Source organism: Myxocyprinus asiaticus, chromosome 47 (genome assembly GCF_019703515.2).
Source record: "Myxocyprinus asiaticus isolate MX2 ecotype Aquarium Trade chromosome 47, UBuf_Myxa_2, whole genome shotgun sequence".
NCBI classification, from domain to species: Eukaryota; Metazoa; Chordata; class Actinopteri; order Cypriniformes; family Catostomidae; genus Myxocyprinus; species Myxocyprinus asiaticus.
The window spans coordinates 5,792,951-5,815,500 of record NC_059390.1 but is presented as its reverse complement, the minus strand read 5'-3'; the positions used below and the strand labels follow the sequence as shown (position 1 = coordinate 5,815,500).

The window sequence follows — 22,550 nt, the reverse complement described above, 5'->3', positions numbered from 1 at the left end:
TTTGAAAGTAATATCATTCAATAGCAAATGAATGCAAACTATTTTGATCTGCAAGGCTTACTCAATGCATTTTGTGCCAAAGCAATTATAAATGACTATAGTCATGTGAACAAATGACCTAATGTTCATATAGTTAATCATATAGTTTGACGAAGTTTAATAGTCATTCAATGATTGTGCCAAAGCAATTGAGAAAAACTGTAAATACAAAATCATTTCTAGTTAGACCCATTTCCAGCAGTGACAGAATGATCTCATCGCATCTTCTTGGATCCGGATATTTCAAAAATATGTTCATTATTGCCTTGAGTTCCAAGGCTGTATCAATATTTGTATAGAGGCTATCAGTATCAATAGAAATCAAAAAAGTATTTTCAGTTAGATAGATAGATGGATGAATGGATGGATGGATGGATGGATAGATAGATAGAAAGATATTCCATTATAAATATAGGTGATGATACATACAGTAAGTATGTGAACCTAAATAGTTGGAATACAGGTTGTAACTCGCTGTTTAAATAATATAAAAGATACTTTTAAAATTATTGCGGCGGCAAATATTTACATGTAAAACAAGAGTGGCACAAGTACTATTTCCTCTATCATAAAATCCGGAACTGATGCAGAAGTACTTTTGTTTCCTCCCGGAGCGTTTTCATCTTCACATTGACATTCCACGGAGTGTTTTTGGTGTCGCGCTTCTCTCTAATCTGTTCAGCGCATCTCTTCTTTCAAAACACAATTTAACATCAAATTAAAGGTTATTTTCTACCTCAAACACCTCAAGATGGCAGGGAACTTCTGGCAGAGCTCACACTAGTAAGTAAAGACCCGTTTTACGACATAAAGTGGAGGTATTAAATCTACTTCTAAAAGATTTTACTCGTACTGTGTTGTGGCGAAGCTGGAAAAGAAAAATTCTTGGATTTGGCAGATTAAAGTGAAATATTCACCGAAATATCAGATAGTGCTGTGATAAAGAATAGACAGCTTTTCATTGCCTTTTATATTGCCTATAAATTAATGGATTATTAGCTTTAGCTTTAGCTGGCTTGCAAGTGGCTCTAAACTGGAGAAGTTGATGAATTTTTTAATAAACTTAATAAATGTGTCTGTTATTAACAGCAGCATTTCATTTTGCCTCTTTAAATGATGTTAAGTGTTTTATAAGGCTACCGTGTTTGTTAATTATGTTATTATGAGTGTTAAATGACATTTGGATCTAAAGTTATTGATATATTTTTTTGACACTATAAGCGATTATATAAAGTGTGTTATTATTCTGCTATGTTGCCTGTGTGTGCTATTCTTCTGTGCTATCTGGATAATAATGTTTTTTGTATTTTGTATTTTAAGTGTCTAAAGTGTGTTTGTTCTCTGTCAGTCTACAGTGGGTTCTGGACAAACAGGATCTGATGAAGGAGAGACAGAAAGATCTCAAGTTCCTCACTGAGGAGGAGTACTGGAAGCTACAGATATTTTTTGCCAATGGTTTGTAGAGAAATTGTTTATAATCTTCTTCTTAAACTCATATGTAGAATAAATGTGGAGTCAGTTCTGAACAGTCCTCCGTCTCAGTTATCCATCAGAAAGTTTCAGAGCAATCACACATAACAAGGCTAGTGCATGCATTATTGATATATAAATTCCATGTACTTTGAATATGATAATGACTATTCACCTGTTGAGATTGTACGCTTAACAGACTGTAAGGGTGTTAAAATTAGAATTGGTGCATTGATGTTTACAGCAGTCATTTTTACAATGTGGGGTGCCTATTGGACAGTCCATCAAAAATAAAACCAAACTCAGTTATTATAGCAATATTTTAAAAAGACAATGATAATTCAGAGTGTAAAGTAATGAACTGTTTAATTGCATGTGGTCTTCAGTTTAATTTGTCATCTTGTGACAGTGATTCAAGCCTTGGGGGAACACTTGAAACTCAGACAGCAGGTCATTGCCACGGCAACGGTCTACTTCAAACGCTTCTATGCCAGGTGAGCAGGATACCATGGTTACCGCCTCTCTGGTTTAATGGCTGATGAGTGCAACTTCATTTCCTCAGTAAAGACTGATACTCCACTTTAGAGGTAGAGCGATATATCGGTTTAATCGGGGCCATAGTTGCATTAGTTATCGACAAAAATCGATGCCGACAGTTGCTGATAGTTTTTTTATTTTTTTTTATTCATGATTAATAATCAAGTGGGGATTTGTCCTTCATCATTGACACTATACATCCACATTTTTATCCTCACTTCAATACATATTTTGTTATTTTGATTAGATAATCAGTTGGTGTAAATTGAAGTGAAGGCATGCAAAGAAAAACGCGTCTATTTTGAAACATCCCCCATCAGCACATGCATCGTGTTTCATATCTTGTGAATAGTAATAAACATGAATCCTCGTTAAACCTCATCTTGTGAAATCTATACATGTATATACAAAACCCTTCATTTGGTGAATTTATTAGCAGATACAGTTTTATTTAATGTTAAGTATTACATTTGGACAATACAAAGAGCACTGTTAAAAAAAGCATTGTAATAAGGCCAAGTCTGCGTCATTTCAAAATAAGAGTCCCTTGTGTTTTTTGGGCTTGTTTACAGTTAAAAGTCCCACATTCTGCACCAAATCTTTATTTTTTTCTGGTTATTATTGGGATTTTTGGTTGAACGATAAACTGCATCTGGGATTTAATTCATTTTGCACTCTTTTAGCCTCTATATCTATGCCCAAGGAAAGACTAAGACGAAATTGATTTTTAGCCGATAAATAATGATCTGCCATTTCCACCACGTTAGATATTGGTATCAGCAAAATCCACCATTGGTCGACCTCTACACCACTTATAGATCGACAGTCCTGTTATATTTTTTCTAGATTAAAGGCACTTATTTATATATTTATTTTCATGGCATTCATTATAATACACGTTCACTCAAGAAAACTGTTACTTGTTTTTCAGGTACTCTCTGAAGAGCATAGACCCTGTGCTGATGGCCCCCACGTGTGTGTTTCTGGCCTCTAAAGTAGAGGTAAACAGACTCTAACCTTAGAGATTTATTTAATCTGTTAAGAGATGGATACAGTTTGAATAATAATAATAAAAAAAACTGTCCTTTACAGGAATTTGGTGTTGTTTCAAACACACGTCTTATTTCAGCGGCGACGTCTGTATGTAAGTTATTATATTTAGCAAACTCATCAAACAGCATCCAATTACTACAGACGCAAATTACTAAAGTGCCTAAAGATAGAGTTCAACACATTGAAGTTCCCTGTAACTGGACTGATTATCTTTGCTCATGATAATCAGAGTTTAATATGCAGTAAATGAGCATTCAATTGAACTTATTCTTTCAGTGTAAGAAATGTTTGGGAATCCCAGACAAAGAAAAGCATGTTCGCTTGTCTAACTTATTTGAGTTGTCCATACAAATATGGGACTATTTTTTTAATTTATTTTTTCTGTAATTTTTCCTTTTTGGAACAGTGAAAACAAGGTTCTCCTATGCCTTTCCCAAGGAGTTCCCCTTCAGAATGAACCATGTGAGTCGAACCCTTGCACTTACCACACCAGATGAGTAATGAGACACAAATTTGGCATGTAAAAGAGTGTGAATTACCAGTACCAGACTGCCTTAAAATTGCAGTCAAAGGTGTTTGTCCCTTATTAAAGTGATAGTTCACCCAAAAATAAAAATTCTTTCATCATTTACTCACCCTCATGTCATCCCATATGTGTATGACTTTCTTTTTTTCTGCAGAAATCAAACTAAGATTTTTAGAATATCTCAGCTCTGTTGGTCCTCACAATGCAAGTGAATGGTGATCAGACATTTGTGGCTCCAAAAATCACATAAAGGAAACATAAAAGTAATCCATAAGACTCCAGCGGTTAAATCCATGTCTTCAGAATATGAAAGGTGTGGGTGAGAAACAGGTCAATATTTCAGTCCTTTTCTTTCTCTAAATTTCCACTTTAGATGTGAAAGTGAAACTAAACAGGCACCACATGTGACTTTCAGATGTAAAAGTGAAAGTGGAGATTTAGATGAAAAAAGGACTTACATTTTTATCTGTTTCTCACTCACATCTATGACATTCCTTCTGAAGATATGAATTTAACCACTGGAGTTTTATGGATTACTTCTGTGTTTCCTTTATGTGATTTTGTGAGCTACAAAGGTCTGATCACCATTCACTTGCATTGTATGGACCTACAGAGCTGAAATATTATTCTAAAAATATTCATTGGTGTTCTGCAGAAGAAAGAAAGTCAAACACATCTGGAATGGCATGAGGGTGAGTAAATGATGAGAGAATTTTTATTTTTGGGTGAACTATTCCTTTAAGAATGACAGCTTTGATTTTGGAAATTTGACGTATCCATTAGATAGCTACATAATAGTTTCCTGTAACTGTCTGATTGTGTGATGGAAACACTGGCTAAAACACGAGATTGAAAGAGTGTATGTGTGTATGTGTGTGTGTGTGTTTGTGTGTGTGTGTGGGGTGATGTCGTAGTCCTCAGTCACGTCTTATGTGTCACCCAGTTTCTGACACTCTATGAGTGACATTCCTCACACTCCTGATATCCTTGTTGGAAGGTCTCGTCACTATGGTAAATGACTTCGGTCTTGGCAGCCCTGCCCTGCAGCTCATATGGCATTCTGGTGATAAGTGCGGTATGATTACCAGCTGGCTGCAAGGCCGGTCAGGTGTTGTAAGGGAAACATCTCAGCTGTCCAGAGCACTGGACGAACATTTATGGATCATCATAAGGGGAAAGATGATAATTAGCACACATAGCACGTTGTTGAGCACATTAGTGTGACACATACGGCGATTTCACAGTGAGCTCATGTGGTCATGTCCTCACTCATACCTCTCTCTTTCTCTCTAGATCTTGGAGTGTGAATTCTACTTGCTGGAACTCATGGTTGGTATTGATTTTTAAATACAGTCAGATCATTATGTATGTATGTATGTGTGTGTTTGTGGTATGGATAAATGATGTTTTGTTTGTGTGTGTTTTTTAGGACTGCTGTCTGATTGTGTATCACCCGTACAGACCTTTACTGCAGTATGTGCAGGACATGGGTCAGGAGGATATGCTCCTTCCATTGGCATGGTGAGGAGTGCGTGTGTATGTTGTTGTTTCAAGAGCTCTTCAGCATTGATTATGTCTGCCTGCACTGCATAAACTAAATTCTAAATGTAAGTTCGGAAGGAGTTTGTGCATATGACAGTCATATCACGAGGATATATAAGTGGCTGCTTCCCTCGCACCGGTGATGTTTCTTCCGGCATCTCTCCACCTCCCCATCTCCACCTTTATATTTTATAACGCCTTTACCAATTGTTTTTCAAATTGTCTTTCTATTTATTGCTTTAGCCAAATAGTCCGGCAGGGGTCTCTCAGTGTTTAAACCCGGTCCGGTGTTCGAGGCCCTCCATCATGGACAGCACGCCAAATCTATTTAAATTAATTCTCTTCAGGACTGCAGTATATGAACCAGAGAACTTGAAATCTCCTATTTCCATAACTAAGCATATTGAGTTTAAAGACTGTCATTAGATAATTGTTCTGTGTGTGTGTGTGTGTGTGTGTGTGTGTGTGTGTGTTTGTGTAGGAGGATAGTCAATGACACCTATAGGACCGATTTGTGTCTGCTTTATCCTCCATTTATGATTGCACTTGGTAAGACGTCACACACCCTCTTCTACATCCAAAACAATCACATCTGACTTCTGGAGCCTTGTAGACCTGGACTATGTTCGGAATGGAATGCTAGCGTGCTGTTTCCTGCATACTGCACAGTATATATTGTGTATCGCTTACATAAAAAAGTTAAAAAGAATGCAATATGAAATGAAAACTTTAAAATAGTAGTATGTATATTGTTGTCACATGCCCTTGATATCTTTTTAATTCAACGAGCCCAGGTTCTCTGCAATAAATACGTTTATTTTGCATTTTTAAGGGATAGTTCACCCAAAATTGAAAATTCTCTCATTATTTACTCACCCTCATGCCATCCTAGATGTGGATGACTTTCTTTCTTCTGCTGAACACAAACAAAGTTAAAATATGAATATCTCAGCTTTGTAGGTCCATTCAATGCAAGTGAATGATGGCCAGAACTTTAAAGCTTCAAAAAGGACATAAAAGCAGCATAAAAGTAATCCAGTGGTTAATATGATAGGTGTGGGTGAGAAACAGATCAACATTTAAGTTCTTTTTTTACTATAAATTCTCCTCCCTGCCCAATAGATGGCAATATGCATGAAGCATGTGTATCGGCAAAATGTGGATATTTAGAGTAAAAATAGGACCTAAATATTGACCTGTTTCTCACCCACACCTATCATATCACTTTTGAAGACATGGATTTATCCACTGGAGTCATATGGATTACTTTTATGCTGCCTTTATGTCCTTTTTGAAGCTTCAAAGTTCTGGCCACCATTCACTTGCATTGAATGGACCTACAGAGCTGAGATATTCATATATTATCTTTGTTTGTGTTTGGGATGGCATAAAATTAGTAAATAATTAATTTGGTTTAACAGTCTTACCTTTTGGTAGTTATGTCAAGTAAGAAATGTTAAATATTGTGGTTTGATATTACTTCCGGTTTATTTACAACACTGGAAACAGGTCCGGTTGAGTGCATCGCATTTCTGTGACCTGCTGTGTACATCACATTGTGCGTACTGTATACAGTACATACTATAGACTGCATAAATTGCAAGAGTAGCATTCTAGTCCAAACATATTGCTAGACTAATTGAATAATTGCGTGACAAGTTTTGTCACATGATGCATATCTTCAGTGTCTCCTCCCCCCTCAGCTTGTCTGCATGTGGCATGTGTGGTGCAGCAGAAAGATGCCAGGCAGTGGTTTGCTGAGCTGTCTGTTGACATGGAGAAGGTAAGAGCACTTAACTGTAAAACTGAATGTCACTAGCATTACAAATGTTTTTTTTGTTAACTGGTATATGTTGGCCTTTTATAGAGTGTGACAGTCAGGTTCAGGAAGTAAAAATCCCATTTATTTTCTCCATAGGGGAATAGGTTTTTTAACTATAACATAAACCTTCCAAGACAGACCTACTGTGAGCTCTGAGGTTGTTAATGGTCTATATAGTATAAGTTTCCTTTTAAGCCATCAGTCCACGTTCTTTCATCTGAATCTTTTTTTCAATTGTGTTTTAATTTAAGGGAAATTTCCAGTTGTCCTTCACTCTCAAACTACTTATACATTTGCATATATATGAGTAATTTGCAATAAAATTTAAAATATGTTGTTCTTGTAATCAACTTTAAAATCAATATTTGTATATTTTTCAGTAGTTTGATTCGATTACGGCATTCACAGTGCTCCATGGGGTTGTAGTTCATTCCCTCATTAAAGGGATAGTTCACCCAAAAATGAAAATTCACTCATAATTTTCTCACTCTCATGCCATCCCAGATGTGTATGACTTTCTTTCTTCCGCTAAACACAAACAAAGATTTTTAGAAGAATATCTCAGCTCTGTAGGTCCATACAATGCAAGTCAGCAGAGTCCAAAATTTTGACGCTCCAAAAGCACATAAAGACAACATAAAAGTAATCCTTATGACTCCAGTGGTAAAATCAATGTTTTCTGAAGTGATATAATAGGTGTGGGTGAGAAACATCAATATTTAAGTCACTTTTTTTACTATAAATCTCCACTTTCACAGTCTTTTTTTTCTCTCCCCAATTTGGCATGCCCAATTCCCAATGCGCTCTAAGTCCTCATGGTGGCGTTGTGACTCATCTCAATCCGGGTGGTGGAAGGCGAATCTCAGTCACCTCCGCGTCTGAGACCGTCAGTCCGTGCATCTTATCACGTGGCTTGAGCGCGTTACCGCGGAGCTGTATCGCACGTTGAGGCCCACGCTATTCTACGTGGCATCCACGCACAACTCAACACGTTCCCCAACGAGAGCGAGAACCACACATTATAGTGACCATGAGGAGGCTACCCCATGTGACTCTACCCCACCTTGCAACCGGGCCAATTTGTTTGTGTAGGAGACCTGGCTGGAGTCACTCAGCACGCCCTGGATTCAAACTCGCAACTCTAGGTGTGGTAGTCAGCGTCAATACTCGCTGAGCTACCTAGGCCCCCTCACATTCTTCTTCTTGTGATTTTGATGATTCACATTCTTCTTGCATATTGCTTCCTACTGGGCAGGAAGGATAATTCATAGTAAAAAAGGTCTGAAATAAGCACTTGAGTCGTATGAATTACTTTTATGTTGTCTTTATGTGCTTTTTGGAGCTTCAAAGTTTTGTTATCCATTCACTTTCATTGTATGGACCTACAGAGCTGAGACATGCTTCTAAAAATCTTCATTTGTGTTTTGAAGAAGAAAGTAAGTCATACACATCTGAGATGGCTTGAGGGTGAGAAAATGAATGAATTTTCATTTTTGGGTGAACTGTTCCTTTAAAAATCCTTTTGTCTGATTTTCACATATTTTATTTTTGCTTCAAATAAAAGTTTGTAATGTTGTAATTTACCTCAACTGTTGTTTTGGTTCACGGCTTAGAACTCTTTTATGAAGGATTTTATGAAATCCCTATGCAAAAAATTTATGAGAAAACTTCTGAAACCAAGACTCCTGAAAAAGTGGGCGGTCACTGTAACGCTCTATTGCTGTAGACTTCAGCTCTCTGTAAGTGCATATTAACAATGGAGCTTATTTGAAACAGATCCTTGAGATCATCAGGGTCATACTGAAACTTTATGACCAGTGGAAGAACTTTGATGACAGAAAGGAAATGGCTGTCATGCTCAACAAGGTGCCCAAACCTAAACCTCCTCCTAACAGGTACGACGGACTGCAGTGAATGAATCGCTTTACACCGCAGTAATCAAACATATTTTTTATTTGAATGGAAACAGCATGGGGAGCTTATTTTGACTGGGGTTAATAATTTAAAGTGTAAAAAGCCTTTTCTTAAAGTCTCTCTTATATTGTTATGATATATTTACTGCTCTTCTTCAATGTTTTGCTCATATTTTTCTTATTCTTTTCTTATTGCAGTGAGACTGACCAGAGCTCAAATGGGAGTCAAAACAGCTCGTACAGTCAGTCGTAGAGTGCCCCCCTGGTGAAGGACCTGAGGCAGAGTGATTCAGAGAGGCCTGATCAAACACTGCACATCCTGGTACATTTGAGCGCAGCTTATTTAAAGCACATACTTTTGATGCCAGTAAAAAACAGATTCTTGGCACACACATCCTCTCTTTCCTCTCCTCTGGGTTCTTCTACCAATTAGAGCAGATAAAATGATGCCACCATGTTCCCTCCACCAATCAGAGCAGCCCATGTCATTCTGGGGTGGGAGGGAAGCAGTCAGTTTGCATTGGGCAATCAACTACGGGAAATCTGCTTTGGGTTTGAATTTGTTGGCAAGATTAAGGCTGTAGTGTTGTACTCTCAATGCAACTGTTGATGGACACACACACACAAACCTGCCTCGTTGAGAGGTGTGGCTACCCGTTTAATTAAGAGGGACTTTTTTCCAGATCTTTTCAAAGTTGATGGTGCTGACTTCCTTGAAAAGTCCCATGAAGCTTTCTTTCAGTGGACACTCTTTTGGGAACAAAGAAAAACTTGATTGTTTTCTGTGTCTGAGAGCGACGAAGAGAGTGTGTGTGTGTGTGTGTGTGTGTGTGTGTTTGATTGTGTATGTATGTGTGCCTCTCATTGACCATATCACAGTTTGTATTCCTCAGGGAAACAGGTGGGTCCTTCATTCAAAGTGGCTGTCTGTAAACTGATTGGCCACAGGGCTATGTGATGGCGATCTTGTTGAAACCTTGTACTGTGTAATGAAATCCTGATTGGATACTTAAAACTTTTACATGTGTGTGGATGGAAGAAGGCACTGTGAGTTAGAGTGCACAGGTGATCACAATATTCTCCCAAATCTGCTTTTGTATATATGCTTTCTTCATATACCCCTTGGTTTTATTATTAATTTACTGTATGTTAATGTGTACTTGCCATTCCCCAAATGCAGTTCATCTTGCTTTTTGCTTCATTTGTTGCTTGGAATTTATTTGGAGGACAAGCCAATGCTTTGAGCGTTTTGGGCAGAAATGTATTGTTTAAATTAGGAAGTGATCATCTTCATTGTGGTTATCATGTCCATCATCAGTTCTCATCATCTGCGATGAGATCGCGAGAATGAGGGACACATAAATACTCGCAGAAAGACCTACAAAGGGTCAATGATAACAAATCTAGTATGTGTGTAGCTGTGCCCTGAATGGCATTTGTTGATGTCATGTTTGTTTGCCATGTACGTATTATTTACCTGTAAATATATTTGATGATGCGAAAAATGTCTGGGGGTGGAAGGTCCTGACAAGATGTCTTGGGTTTATTGGTATGTTACAGAGCTTGAAAGCCTTATTGAATAGTGGAGTGGTGGTGGCGTAGTGGACTAAAGCACTGAACTGGTAAGCAAAAGGTTGTTGGTTCAATCCCCACAGCCACCACCATTGTGTCCTTGAGCAAGGCACTTAACTCCAGGTTGCTCCAGGGGGATTGTCCCTGCAATAAGGGCACTGTAAGTCGCTTTGGATAAAAGCGTCTGCCAAATGCGTAGATGTAAATGTAAATGAATAAAGCTGCTTGAATAAAATAAAATAAAAAATAGCTTGATGTAGAGGTTTTTTACTGAGCAGAGAAAGAGAATGTACTTCAGTACAGTACATCAGTGTCTGTTTATGGATGTTTCTAGAATATGCTCTCTTTTGTAATGATGCCCTTTCCTCCACTCTTCCTTTCCTGTGGACCCTTTTCACAGATTGAGGATGTTTTCAGCAAAGGTTTTTTTTTTTTTTTTTTGTGTACATATATACAATTATACTTTGCTTTATTTTACTCTGGCATCAGTTAAAAAACTACTTACCACAACTGCAATGGGGTTTCTAATGCACTCACCAAAAATATTTTTGCCTATTTTTAAGATGTACACATTTAAATTTCATAACACAATTCCTTCAAATTGAATTGCGTAATCATAAACAATCTTAATTCAATTTTTATTAATTTAATTTAGTTAAAGATTACGCAATTAGTTTGATGGAACTGTGTTATGAAATGCGTACATTTTAAAAATAGAGGCTAAAATATATATATATATATATATATATACAGGTGCTGGTCATATAATTAGAATATCATCAAAAAGTTGATTTATTTCACTAATTCCATTCAAAAAGTGAAACTTGTATATTATATTCATTCATTACACACAGACTGATATATTTCAAATGTTTATTTCTTTTAATTTTGATGATTATAACTGACAACTAAGGAAAATCCCAAATTCAGTATCTCAGAAAATTAGATTATTGTGAAAAGGTTCAATATTGAAGACACCTGGTGCCACACTCTAATCAGCTAATTAACTCAAAACACCTGCAAAGGCCTTTAAATGGTCTCTCAGTCTAGTTCTGTACGCTACACAATCATGGGGAAGACTGCTGACTTGACAGTTGTCCAAAAGACGACCATTGACACATTGCACAAGGAGGGCAAGACAAAAAAGGTCATTGCAAAAGAGGCTGGCTGTTCACAGAGCTCTGTGTCCAAGCACATTAACAGAGAGGCGAAGGGAAGGAAAAGATGTGGTAGAAAAAAGTGTACAAGCAATAGGGATAACCGCACCCTGGAGAGGATTGTGAAACAAAACCCATTCAAAAATGTGGGGGAGAACCACTACGCACAGACGTATGCAAGACATGGGTTTCAGCTGTCACATTCCTTGTGTCAAGCCACTCTTGAACAACAGACAGCGTCTGAAGCGTCTCGCCTGGGCTAAAGACAAAAAGGACTGGACTGCTGCTGAGTGGTCCAAAGTTATGTTCTCTGATGAAAGTAAATTTTGCATTTCCTTTGGAAATCAGGGTCCCAGAGTCTGGAGGAAGAGAGGAGAGGCACACAATCCACGTTGCTTGAGGTCCAGTGTAAAGTTTCCACAGTCAGTGATGGTTTGGGGTGCCATGTCATCTGCTGGTGTTGGTCCACTGTGTTTTCTGAGGTCCAAGATCAACGCAGCCGTATACCAGGAAGTTTTAGAGCACTTCATGCTTCCTGCTGCTGACCAACTTTATGGAGATGCAGATTTCATTTTCCAACAGGACTTGGCACCTGCACACAGTGCCAAAGCAACCAGTATCTGGTTTAAGGACCATGGTATCCCTGTTCTTAATTGGCCAGCAAACTCGCCTGACCTTAACCCCATAGAAAATCTATGGGGTATTGTGAAGAGGAAGATGCGATATGCCAGACCCAACAATGCAGAAGAGCTGAAGGCCACTATCAGAGCAACCTGGGCTCTCATAACACCTGAGCAGTGCCACAGACTGATCGACTCCATGCCACGCCGCATTGCTGCAGTAATTCAGGCAAAAGGAGCCCCAACTAAGTATTGAGTGCTGTACATGCTCATACTTTTCATGTTCATACTTTTCAGTTAGCCAAGATTTCTAAAAATCCTTTCTTTGTATTGGTCTTAAGTAATATTCTAATTTTCTGAGATACTGAATTTGGGATTTTCCTTAGTTGTCAGTTATAATCATCAAAATTAAAAGAAATAAACATTTGAAATATATCAGTCTGTGTGTAATGAATGAATATAATATACAAGTTTCACTTTTTGAATGGAATTAGTGAAATAAATCAACTTTTTGATGATATTCTAATTATATGACCAGCACCTGTATGTGTGTATATATATATATTTTTTTATTTTTTTTTTTGTGTGTGTGTGCAGCTGCTGAGGGATTGACTTTCCTCTTGTGTAAAGTCATAACTCATTAGTGGAATGTTTTTCTTTTGCTGTTGAAGACAATGGGAACCCTGTTTTGGGTGTAATTTATAAAAAATTATACTCAAATCTAATTACGTTTTGTTAAAATATTAATGTAACACATTACATTTTAAATTCTTGTTATCATATTACAGTTGCTGAGCTTCAATTGAGTTAGTTGATTTTTAAGTACATGGGTTACACATGTTTCTAAAATAATAATATTTATGTAGGGGGGATTTTTCACCCCTTTTCTCCCCAATTTGGAATGCCCAATTCCCGATGCGCTCTTAAGTCCTCGTGGTGGCGTAATTACTCAATCCGGGTGGTGGAGGACGAATCTCAGTTGCCTCCACATCTGAGACCATCAATCCGCGCATCTTATCACCTGGCTTGTTGAGTGCGTTACCGCGGAGACCTAGCGCGTGTGGAGGCTTCACGCTATTTCCACGGCTTCCACGCACAACTCACCACGCACCCCACCGAGCGCAAGAACCACTTTATAGCGACCACGAGGAGGTTACCCCATGTGACTCTACCCTCCCTAGCAACTGGGCCAATTTGGTTGCTTAGGAAACCTGGCTGGAGTCACTCAGCACACCCTGGATTCGAACTCACGACTCCAGGTGTAGTAGTCTATGTAAAACATGAATTATGTTCGTATGTACGTCGGTTTGAATTTCTGTAACTGGAGGTTATAAATAATTCATTGCATTGACAAACAACTTTTTTGGGAGAAGTGTTTTAGAAAGCAACTTAAAAAGAAAAGTAATTTGATTACTGATTAAATCAAGTTAAAAGTAATTTGATTACAATTTCAGAAGTAATTCAGGACCTAAAAAAATTAACTTTACCTTATGTATTCATATACTTATAAGTAGTTCAGAAGTAATTAATCATTTGTAGTGGGTTATATCTTTCAGTGTAATTTACCTAACACTGATGGGAATGCAAAAAAATTATATTTGCCATGTTCTCTCATTTATTTACTCACAAAAACGTGAAAAGGGTTAGTTGCAAAGCTACTGTATCAACTGTTACCAAAAGGAAAGTAATTAAATATTTATAAATAATTATGATTACGCACTGTTATGAAACATTGATGACATGACAGCCCTGAGTCGCAGCAGTGAATCTGACCAATGAGAGTGGAGAGTCTGAGTGCTCGCTCCGCCCCCTCGCAGCATCAGCAGCCCAGCCCCTGTTGACGTCCTGCACTCAGCTGTGCGGTAAACAGCGGCGGCGAGCGGCTGCGGACTGATGCCGACCCCATCGCGGGTACGGACGGACAGCATCAGGAGGCGACATGCCCGCTCCTGCTCATCTCCCGCTCCTTAATAAACCCTCTGCCGACACCGTCATAAACCCTCCAGAACCTGCGGCCTCCCCTGTTCGACCCACACCGGACCGATGGACGGATAGAGGAGAGCGAGGATGTACTGGCGCGTCGGGTTCGCCTGGAGCCGCTCCTGCGTGCTTGATCTGGGCTGGAACAAGAGCTTCTCCCTCGGCTCGTGCGGCTCCGAGGAGCATCTCTCGTTGTATGGGTACATCATCGCCTACCCGCTGCAAGAGTACGTAGGGATCATGTCAGCATTAGCATCCGACGCCTGGTGGAGGAAAACGCTCTACATCACCGGGGGCGCGCTGCTCGCCGCCGCTGCCTATCTACTACACGAGCTGCTCATTATCAGGTACCTATGGATAATTTACAGTCTGTCTGTCTCTCTCTATCTCTATCTCTCTTTCTCTATCTGAGCAATACTAATTAAAGTACATATAGATTATATTGGGTATACTGTATATTATATATAGCATAGATGATAATTTATTAGCTATTGAGTGTATGCGAGTGTATTTTTTGTGATAGGGACATATTATCCAGTTGGACCCCTTGGGATGTGTGAGGGAGCATGAAAAGGGTCTGTGAGTGAACAAAATGTCATGGTGGAGGTCTCCATTCATCCTTAGCTACATAAATGTCTGGGAAGAGTGCAAACACATGCGATGCAGTCCTTTTGTTGTCCACTAATCACAATGTGGATGGAGGGTTAACTGAATACCATCAAACTGAATGATTTCTGCACATGATACTAGGACAGGATTGCAAGAGACTAGTTATTTCCTTGTGCAAAGCATGAATGCTGACATGATGATGTGTGCTATTTCAAGGACACAGTTGTAAGAGCTGTATGTTTTGGCCTAGAGGAAATGCCTCCTTGTGTTATTGTGATGTGGCAGAATGACCTTTATCGACCCCTCGCGACAGAGTGTGTAAATACAGAGCTGTCGATATAGTGATCAGACTGAATTCAGGCAAAAGGACTAGGTTTAATCTGAGCTTTTGGTTTGTCTCTGACCTTTGGAGAAATGGCAACACTGTTAGTCCACAGCAAGACATCTCCGGTTACACAAGGCCCTGAGAAAGCCTAATGGGCTCTAGCTCTCACATTCTGGAGTTCATAGCTCATTAAAAAGCCTATCAAAATAGTTTCAGGCATGACTTACGCGATTATAAAATATATTAAAAAATGCTTTATTATTGTCAAGGTTAAACATAATCTGATACATTTATTATTGGGAGCGAAACTGAAAAGAAAAAGATCGCAGGTAATACACTATGATGCTTCATTGAATTTCAGCACCAGCAAAGTGGACAGCGCCAAGTCCTTGACATTGAAGGAACAGTTCACCCAAATATGAAAATTCTCTCATCATTTACTCACCCTCATGCCATCTCAGATGTGTTGGTCAGTACAATGCAAGTGAATGGGGCCCAACATTTTGAAGCTCCAAAAAGCACACAAATGCAGCATAAAAGTAATCTATACATCACTGGTGGTTTAATCCATGTCTTCTGAAGCGATCCAAACGGTTTTGGGTGAGAACAGACCAAAATGTAACTCCTTTTACACTATTAATCTTGACATCAACAGTCTCCTTGGCGATCATAATTTCAAGCTTGATTACACTTCCTAGTGCCATCTAGCGCTCTGCTCATGCGTCAAGCACTAGGAAGTGTAATTATAGTGGCAAGATTTATAGTGAAAAGGATTTACATTTTGAAGAAGAGATGGATTAAACCACTTAAGTCGAATGTATTACTTTTATGTTGCATTTATATGCTTTTTGGAGCTTCAAAGTTTTGGTCACCATTCACTTGCATTGTATGGACCTACAGAGCTGAGATATTCTTCTAAAAATCTTCATTTGTGTTCACCAGTAGAAAGAAACAATTGTGATGGCATGAGGGTGAGTAAATGTTGAGAGAATTTTCATTTTCTGGTGAACAAAGACTAAACCCCATAAGTTTAAAGCAGAAGGAGTAATTTTTCTATGTTAAAACACTTTCTCCTATTCCAGCTTTATATGCAGAGACAACTTTAAGACATTCAAAGGTTAAATTTCCTAAAAAAAAAAGGATAAACACTGTGACATCTTGACCTTTCAGAACATTACTCTGATTGAGAACCCCACTTTAGTTTTTGGTATTTTTCTGTTTATAAAAATTAGCATTTTCGGATTTGCTAACCTATTCATCAGTTTCCTTCGGTTATTAACTTCCCATACAATTCTATATTTTCTGCCCATTAGAAAGGAACAGGAGTTGGACTCTAAAGATGCCATCATTCTGCATCAGTTTGCCCGGCCCAAAACTGGAGTCCCTAGCCTGTCCCCCTTCTGCCTGAAGATAGAAACGTACCTGAGGATGGCAGACCTGCCCTACCAGGTACTGTATCTAATTCTAAACAATCTGGGAGTGGTTAACAGATCTTGAAAGTGCATGTTTAAAGAGTGAAACATGGAAACAGACTTTGTGTTTTTCACTATTAGAAGTTAATTGCTTTCAAACTTACAAACTGTCCATACGTATGCAGAATATGATGGCACATTCGGTCATCTCTCCCTTTTCCTCTCAGAACTATTTTGATGGGAAGTTGTCCCCTCAAGGGAAGATGCCTTGGATTGCTTATAATCAGAAGCAGGTGTGTGGGACAGAGTTCATCATCGACTTCCTGGAGGAGAAGCTTGGTGTGAACCTCAACTCCAGCCTGAGTCCTCAGGAGAAAGCCATCTCACGTGCTATCACCAAAATGGTGGAGGAACATTTTTACTGGTGAGACAGAGCTGGTTTCCCCAGAATGAAAATGATGTCATCATTTACTCACCCTCATGTACAAACCTGTACGACATTCTGTTTTCCAAGGAACACAAAAGGAGACATTTTCAAGAATGTACCAGTCACTTCTTTACATGCATTGGATGGGGACTGGAGCTTTCAAGCTTCAAAATCGGACTAAACGACTGTTTGCAAGTAATATAATTTTTTTTGGGTGTGAAACGGACTGAAATTTAAGTGGTTATTTAATGAAAATTGTGATGCATGGAGCATGCATGAGAGTTCATACTTTGTGAAGCTTTAAAGCTCCAGTCCTCACTGATTGTAACTGCATGGAAAGGAATGACGGTGGGGGTGAGTAAATAATGACAGAATTTCATTTTTTGGTGAACTGTTCCTTTAAGTCAGCAATTGGTTTCATGTCAATAAAAGAATACTGTGTGTTAGAATGTGTTTTAAGCATGCATGTGTGCTTTAGGACGATAGCTTACTGTCAGTGGGTTGACAACGTGGAGGAGACGCAGAAGATGTTAGCCACAAACGGGCCGCTGAGTGATGTGCTGAGGTGGATTCTGAGTCAGGTGAACGGCGGCATCGTAAAAAGAGAAATGTATGGGCACGGGATCGGACGCTTTTCGAAAGAGGAGGTTTATAGCCTGATGGAGAAAGACATGCGCACACTCGCCACACTCCTCGGTATGTTTTGATTCACAGTTCGTGAGGCATTTTGCAGCTGTGAACCAATAAGTCGAAGTAATTTCTAATCAAATCATTGATCTCAACTGGTTGGTCACTCACAACCCAAAAATGGGCCACATACTGTATTTATAGGGTCACGGGAAAAAACTATGATGAATGCAAATAATAAAATGTATTGTATTATTACTGTTTAAAGGGAGGAGCAAAGGCTTGTGTTGTTGATGTCAAAGGCTGTAAGTCCAATCAAACTCTACAGGAGTTTGTCATTTAGTAGAAGCTAGCCAAATGAGAAAAATGCCAACATGTCCTCACCCTTGAAAACAAAACTAAAAGAAAATGCATATCTTTCAAAGACTACTTGATATCCAGTGTAAAGTCTTGGTCCTGATGCAGAACCAGTGGAGAGCCAGTGATTGATTCTTATAGATGGATCATTCAGAGCTTTCGAAAGTTTACAAAACAGGTTACAAAATAATGCTGCAGTGGATCGGTGCTTCCCTCTAGTGTACAATGAGCCATATTGCAGCATAAGTTGTGCTTTAATAACCTTGATGAGACAAGAACATAGACACAAACTGACATAAGATACTGCCTTTCACACGATGGGCAAGATTCAAATATTGAATTCATTTTGTTCTATTGTTTTCCATTATTTCTCCTACAGGCAATAAAAAGTACCTAATGGGCCCCAAGTTTTCCACCGTAGATGCTGCTGTTTTTGGTCATCTCGCTCAGGCCATGTGGACTCTCCCTGGAACACGTCCAGAACAGCTAATCAAAGGTAAGATCTTCCTGAACTTTCGTCTGTTAATGGTTACTTAGGTTAAAAAGTATATGAATGCATAAGGGAATGTGAATATTTTGTAGGTCCTGTAACTGGCCACTATCTCTTTCTACACCGATCAGCCACAACATTAAAACCACCTGCCTAATATTGTGTAGGTCCCCCTCGTGCCGCCAAAACAGCCATCTGGCACCAACAATCATGCCACGCTCCATATCACTGAGATCACAATTTTTCCCCATTCTGATGGTTGATGTGAACATTAACTGAAGCTCCTGACCCGTATCTGCAGGATTTTATGCACTGCACTGCGCCACACGATTGGCTGATTAGATAATCGCATGGATGATTGTTGGTGCCCGATGGGCTGGTTTGAGTATTTCTGTATCTTCTGGGATTTCACACACAACAGTCTCTAGAATTTACTCAGAATGAGTAAAACAAAACATCCAGTGAGCAGCAGTTCTGTGGACAGAAATGCCTTGTTGATGAGAGAGGTCAACAGAGAATGGCCAGACTGGTTTGAACTGACAAAGACTACAGTAACTCAGATCATCACTCTGTACAATTGTGATGAGAAGAATATCATCTCAGAATGATATTCTGAAATGCGGGTTAGTGCTGTTTTGGCGGCATGAGGGGGACCTACACAATATTAGGCAGGTGGTTTTAATGTTGTGGCTGATCGGTGTATATATACAGTATATATATAACCATGACAGTCCAAAGTTCTGTTTTGGCCCTTTTAAATGACCTCAACCTTTTTCCACACTGTAGGCGAGTTTATCAACCTGGCCATGTACTGCGAGAGAATCCGCCGGAGATTCTGGCCGGAGTGGTTTGTGGATGCCGATGATCTTTACTACGATGGACTGAGCGAGGAGCCGGATTCTCCTTCCCAACTTCCAGATTTGGGTCTGTACTCTAATAGTGACGGCTTTCAGGAACAAGAAAGCACTCTGTCACACAACGACAGGCAGACTCCAGACAGCGACATCACTGGACGCTCCCTGTTTGATTCTGATATGGACACCGAATGCTCGGAAATGGAGCAGCTGAAGTGTTAACCACACCCCCCTTTATGATGCATCTGCACGGACCCCGCCCCTTTGTTCTCCCTCAAGCCCCTTAGAAGTGGAAGGGGTGGTCAAATGAAGATGTTGCCGTGGTTTCCCCAGACTCTAAGCGAGAGATGGCAATAAAGCAGAGAGTGAAAGTATTGAAAGAGAGGATTTTCTTAAACAATCACAAGAAAACGAAAGTGGTATCCAGGCCGGAGAGAATCTCAATTAAAAGGAAGCACAGAAATTGAAAAAATTATCAAACAGAAAACTAAAAAAGAGAGAATGAAAAGGAGTAAATGACGCCTCGGCTGAATCACTCCTCCCACAGTGTGACTCAAAATCAGCTGAATTACATCAATTACATATGTTTGTAGCTAAACAATGAGTGTGTTTACATGCACAATCCTACATAGATTATGCTTTAATAAGTCAACGATGTGTAAACAGTTTTCCTGTATTGGGGAAAGGTCATGAACGGTTTAAGCGAGAAGCGATCGGCATCTGTAGATTTTTGCCCTTTACCCCAAATTCGCAAGAAGGAAGGAGCTGCAGGCCATGATCCAAAAAGGGGCACAAGCTCCAAACCGCCAGCAAATATTTTAGAGAGCCACTAACCTAACCCTTTTCCTAACCCTAACCCAACCTGTCCCAACCCCCTTCTGGAGTAACCCCGCCCTCTTTTGGAGATTCCTTCCCCATTTGTAGATATCCAGGTCGCAGCTATATCTACTTGGATTTGGCATTGCATGTAAACCCCTTTACTAGCATATCCAACGTGCGCAAGAGATTTACCCGATGATTTCAAATCTCATGTAAACACATTCAGTTCTCATTGTTCTGAGGTCCTAATCAGACAAACATACAAAACTTTAAAAAACGCAATTGTGCAGTTTGGATTTTCAATCTGTTTTTAATGCAGCCACACAGCCCCATTACAGACATTTTTATGTGTGTGTGCAGCTGAATGTATATGTAAAAGAATATCACTTGTGTTTGTCAAACAGCAAACACTTGAGATGCAAGAGCGCCCCCCTCTGCATAGCTACAGTACATTCAACAACATACATTATGACAAAGAACACTACACTAGAATAGATCAGAATACCTTGAAAATCAAACCTGCTTACAAAACTGTAGCTATCACAGAGAGGAAGGGCATAACACAATACAGAGGGAGAGATAGCTGGTGTGTGTGTGTGTGTGTATGTCCATCCATCTGCTGCATGAGTGAGTCACCCAGTCATTGTCACACATGAATACACTGCAGGAATGCTCTAGCAGGGAGTGATCTGATCTCCCAGGGGTTCATACACAACAAATGATACACGCAAGATGCAAGACTTCTGTTTTTTCTCTTCTGTAGTGAGATATAATCAGTATCTTGCTGTGCCATGCACACACGCGTCCTGTCTTGAACAAGAAATGCCCTTACATTTTTTTTCAATGTTGAATGGATTCAAGATGGTGCATACACAAATCTCTTATTAGAAAAAAGGAAAGTGTCTCACTATTTTCACGTCCTTCAAGTTGTGCTGGTTTTGATTCTATAACAAAATTTGCCAAGATTATTAAGGGAGGAAACATTTGTATACACATTCTGGATTTATGGATCTTGTGTACGTCATTTCTACCTGAGGTGCTTTCTTTACAAAATGCTCTGGCTTCAATTTCTGCATGCCATTAATTGATACACGGTGCCAAATAAGAGTCACCATAGAGACAGACTTTTAAAAGTCATACAAGTTGGTAGCCATTCTGGGCGAAATCTTATCTTCAATCGATACACACTTTTCAAACTATATACATTGTCAGTTGTTTGTGTTTTTTTATGGTTTAGGACTGTGCCTAATGCTAAAACGTATTTTTGTATTGAACTTTGGTTTTAGTTTTTTTTTATTTTATTTATAATTTGTGATATTTGATTAGCCTATATATCTCTTGAAAGTATCTTCTTGACTTTTTATGAGTTTTATATTTTTTCCTTAATATTTATACTTGTTTTAAATCAGGGTTTTAGTTACAAAGAGGATTTGCTCTGAGAACTGTATGTTTGAATGCAGAATCGTGATATGTTGTTTGCTTAGTTGTGCTAAAGTGAATAAGACATACCTGAAACATTACAAGAACATTAACAGTCTTCAAAAACACAAACCTTATAAGCAAATAGACAGTTGCTAATGAATTTCTAATGGTTCCTTGTTGAATTTCCCACTTTTGTTTAGGTTTCTAGTCAAACAAATGTGTCCGCTTTAACATTAATACAATGACGATGTGATACATGAAGATTTGCCTCTTAAGACAAAGGATCCCACTCATATGCCTAATGTAATGGAGCTATGGCAACCAAAAGACGGAGTTATGTTAAAGTCAAAATGAAAATGATGGAGAGACAAAGGATCAAGTGCAAATGTCAATCTCTCATGTGTTTTCTCACAGATGTCATGTGTGTGCTGATTGTAGAGCCATACTGTAGAATCAATGTTGTGTGTATCAGACTCTGGTGGATTTAAGGATTTATTATGGACTGTACAAAATATTGAGGAGGGAGAGGTTGCGTACATGATCACTGTAACATAATGAACCAAAATCATCTGGCAAATGTAGGTACTTGAAATATTTCATGAAATATAGCTGTAATAATTTAACTGCATTTGGCTGTGTGTGTGATTTCTGATAACAGTCAGAAATGTTAACTTGTTCAAAAAAGCTTTCTTAAAGGAATATTCCGGGTTCAATACAAGTTGAGCTCAATCGACAGCATGTGAAGCATAATCTTGATTTCCACAAAAATTAATTCTGTCTTGTCCCTCCTTTTCTCCTAAATCAAGGTGATAGTAAGGCACTTACAATGGAAGTGAATGGGGGCCAATCGGTAAATGTTAAAATACTCACTGTTTAAAAAGTAAAGCCACAAGACAAACAATATGTGTTAACATGATTTTAGTGTGATAAAATCACTTACTAACCTTTTCTGTTTAAGGTTATATCCAATTTTACAA

General features: G+C 38.9%; 2 protein-coding genes across 3 annotated transcripts; both read left to right on the top strand.

Moving 5' to 3' along the window:
* Positions 1–676: 676 nt before the first annotated feature.
* Positions 677–10,682, top strand: LOC127436779 (cyclin-C-like). Of its 2 annotated transcripts, XR_007896457.1 has the most exons (13): positions 677–822; positions 1,388–1,494; positions 1,919–2,003; positions 2,978–3,047; positions 3,139–3,190; positions 3,506–3,561; positions 4,919–4,954; positions 5,055–5,146; positions 5,649–5,716; positions 6,871–6,950; positions 8,766–8,884; positions 9,101–9,224; positions 9,782–10,682. XR_007896457.1 is itself a non-coding variant. In XM_051691152.1 (12 exons), the coding sequence occupies exons 1-12, from the start codon at positions 791–793 to the stop codon at positions 9,153–9,155; spliced, it is 852 nt and encodes a 283-aa protein (XP_051547112.1). In that variant the 5' UTR covers positions 677–790; the 3' UTR covers positions 9,156–10,682. The 2 variants fall into 2 exon arrangements, 1 of the variants encoding a protein (XP_051547112.1); XM_051691152.1 differs by having other exon boundaries at positions 9,101–10,682.
* Positions 10,683–13,862: 3,180 nt separating this feature from the next.
* Positions 13,863–22,196, top strand: LOC127436986 (failed axon connections homolog). The gene is made up of 6 exons (XM_051691541.1): positions 13,863–14,578; positions 16,479–16,614; positions 16,805–17,001; positions 17,483–17,700; positions 18,368–18,484; positions 19,265–22,196. Exons 1-6 carry the CDS (start codon positions 14,319–14,321, stop codon positions 19,552–19,554), a joined length of 1,218 nt encoding a protein of 405 aa, XP_051547501.1. The 5' UTR covers positions 13,863–14,318; the 3' UTR covers positions 19,555–22,196.
* Positions 22,197–22,550: the final 354 nt, after the last annotated feature.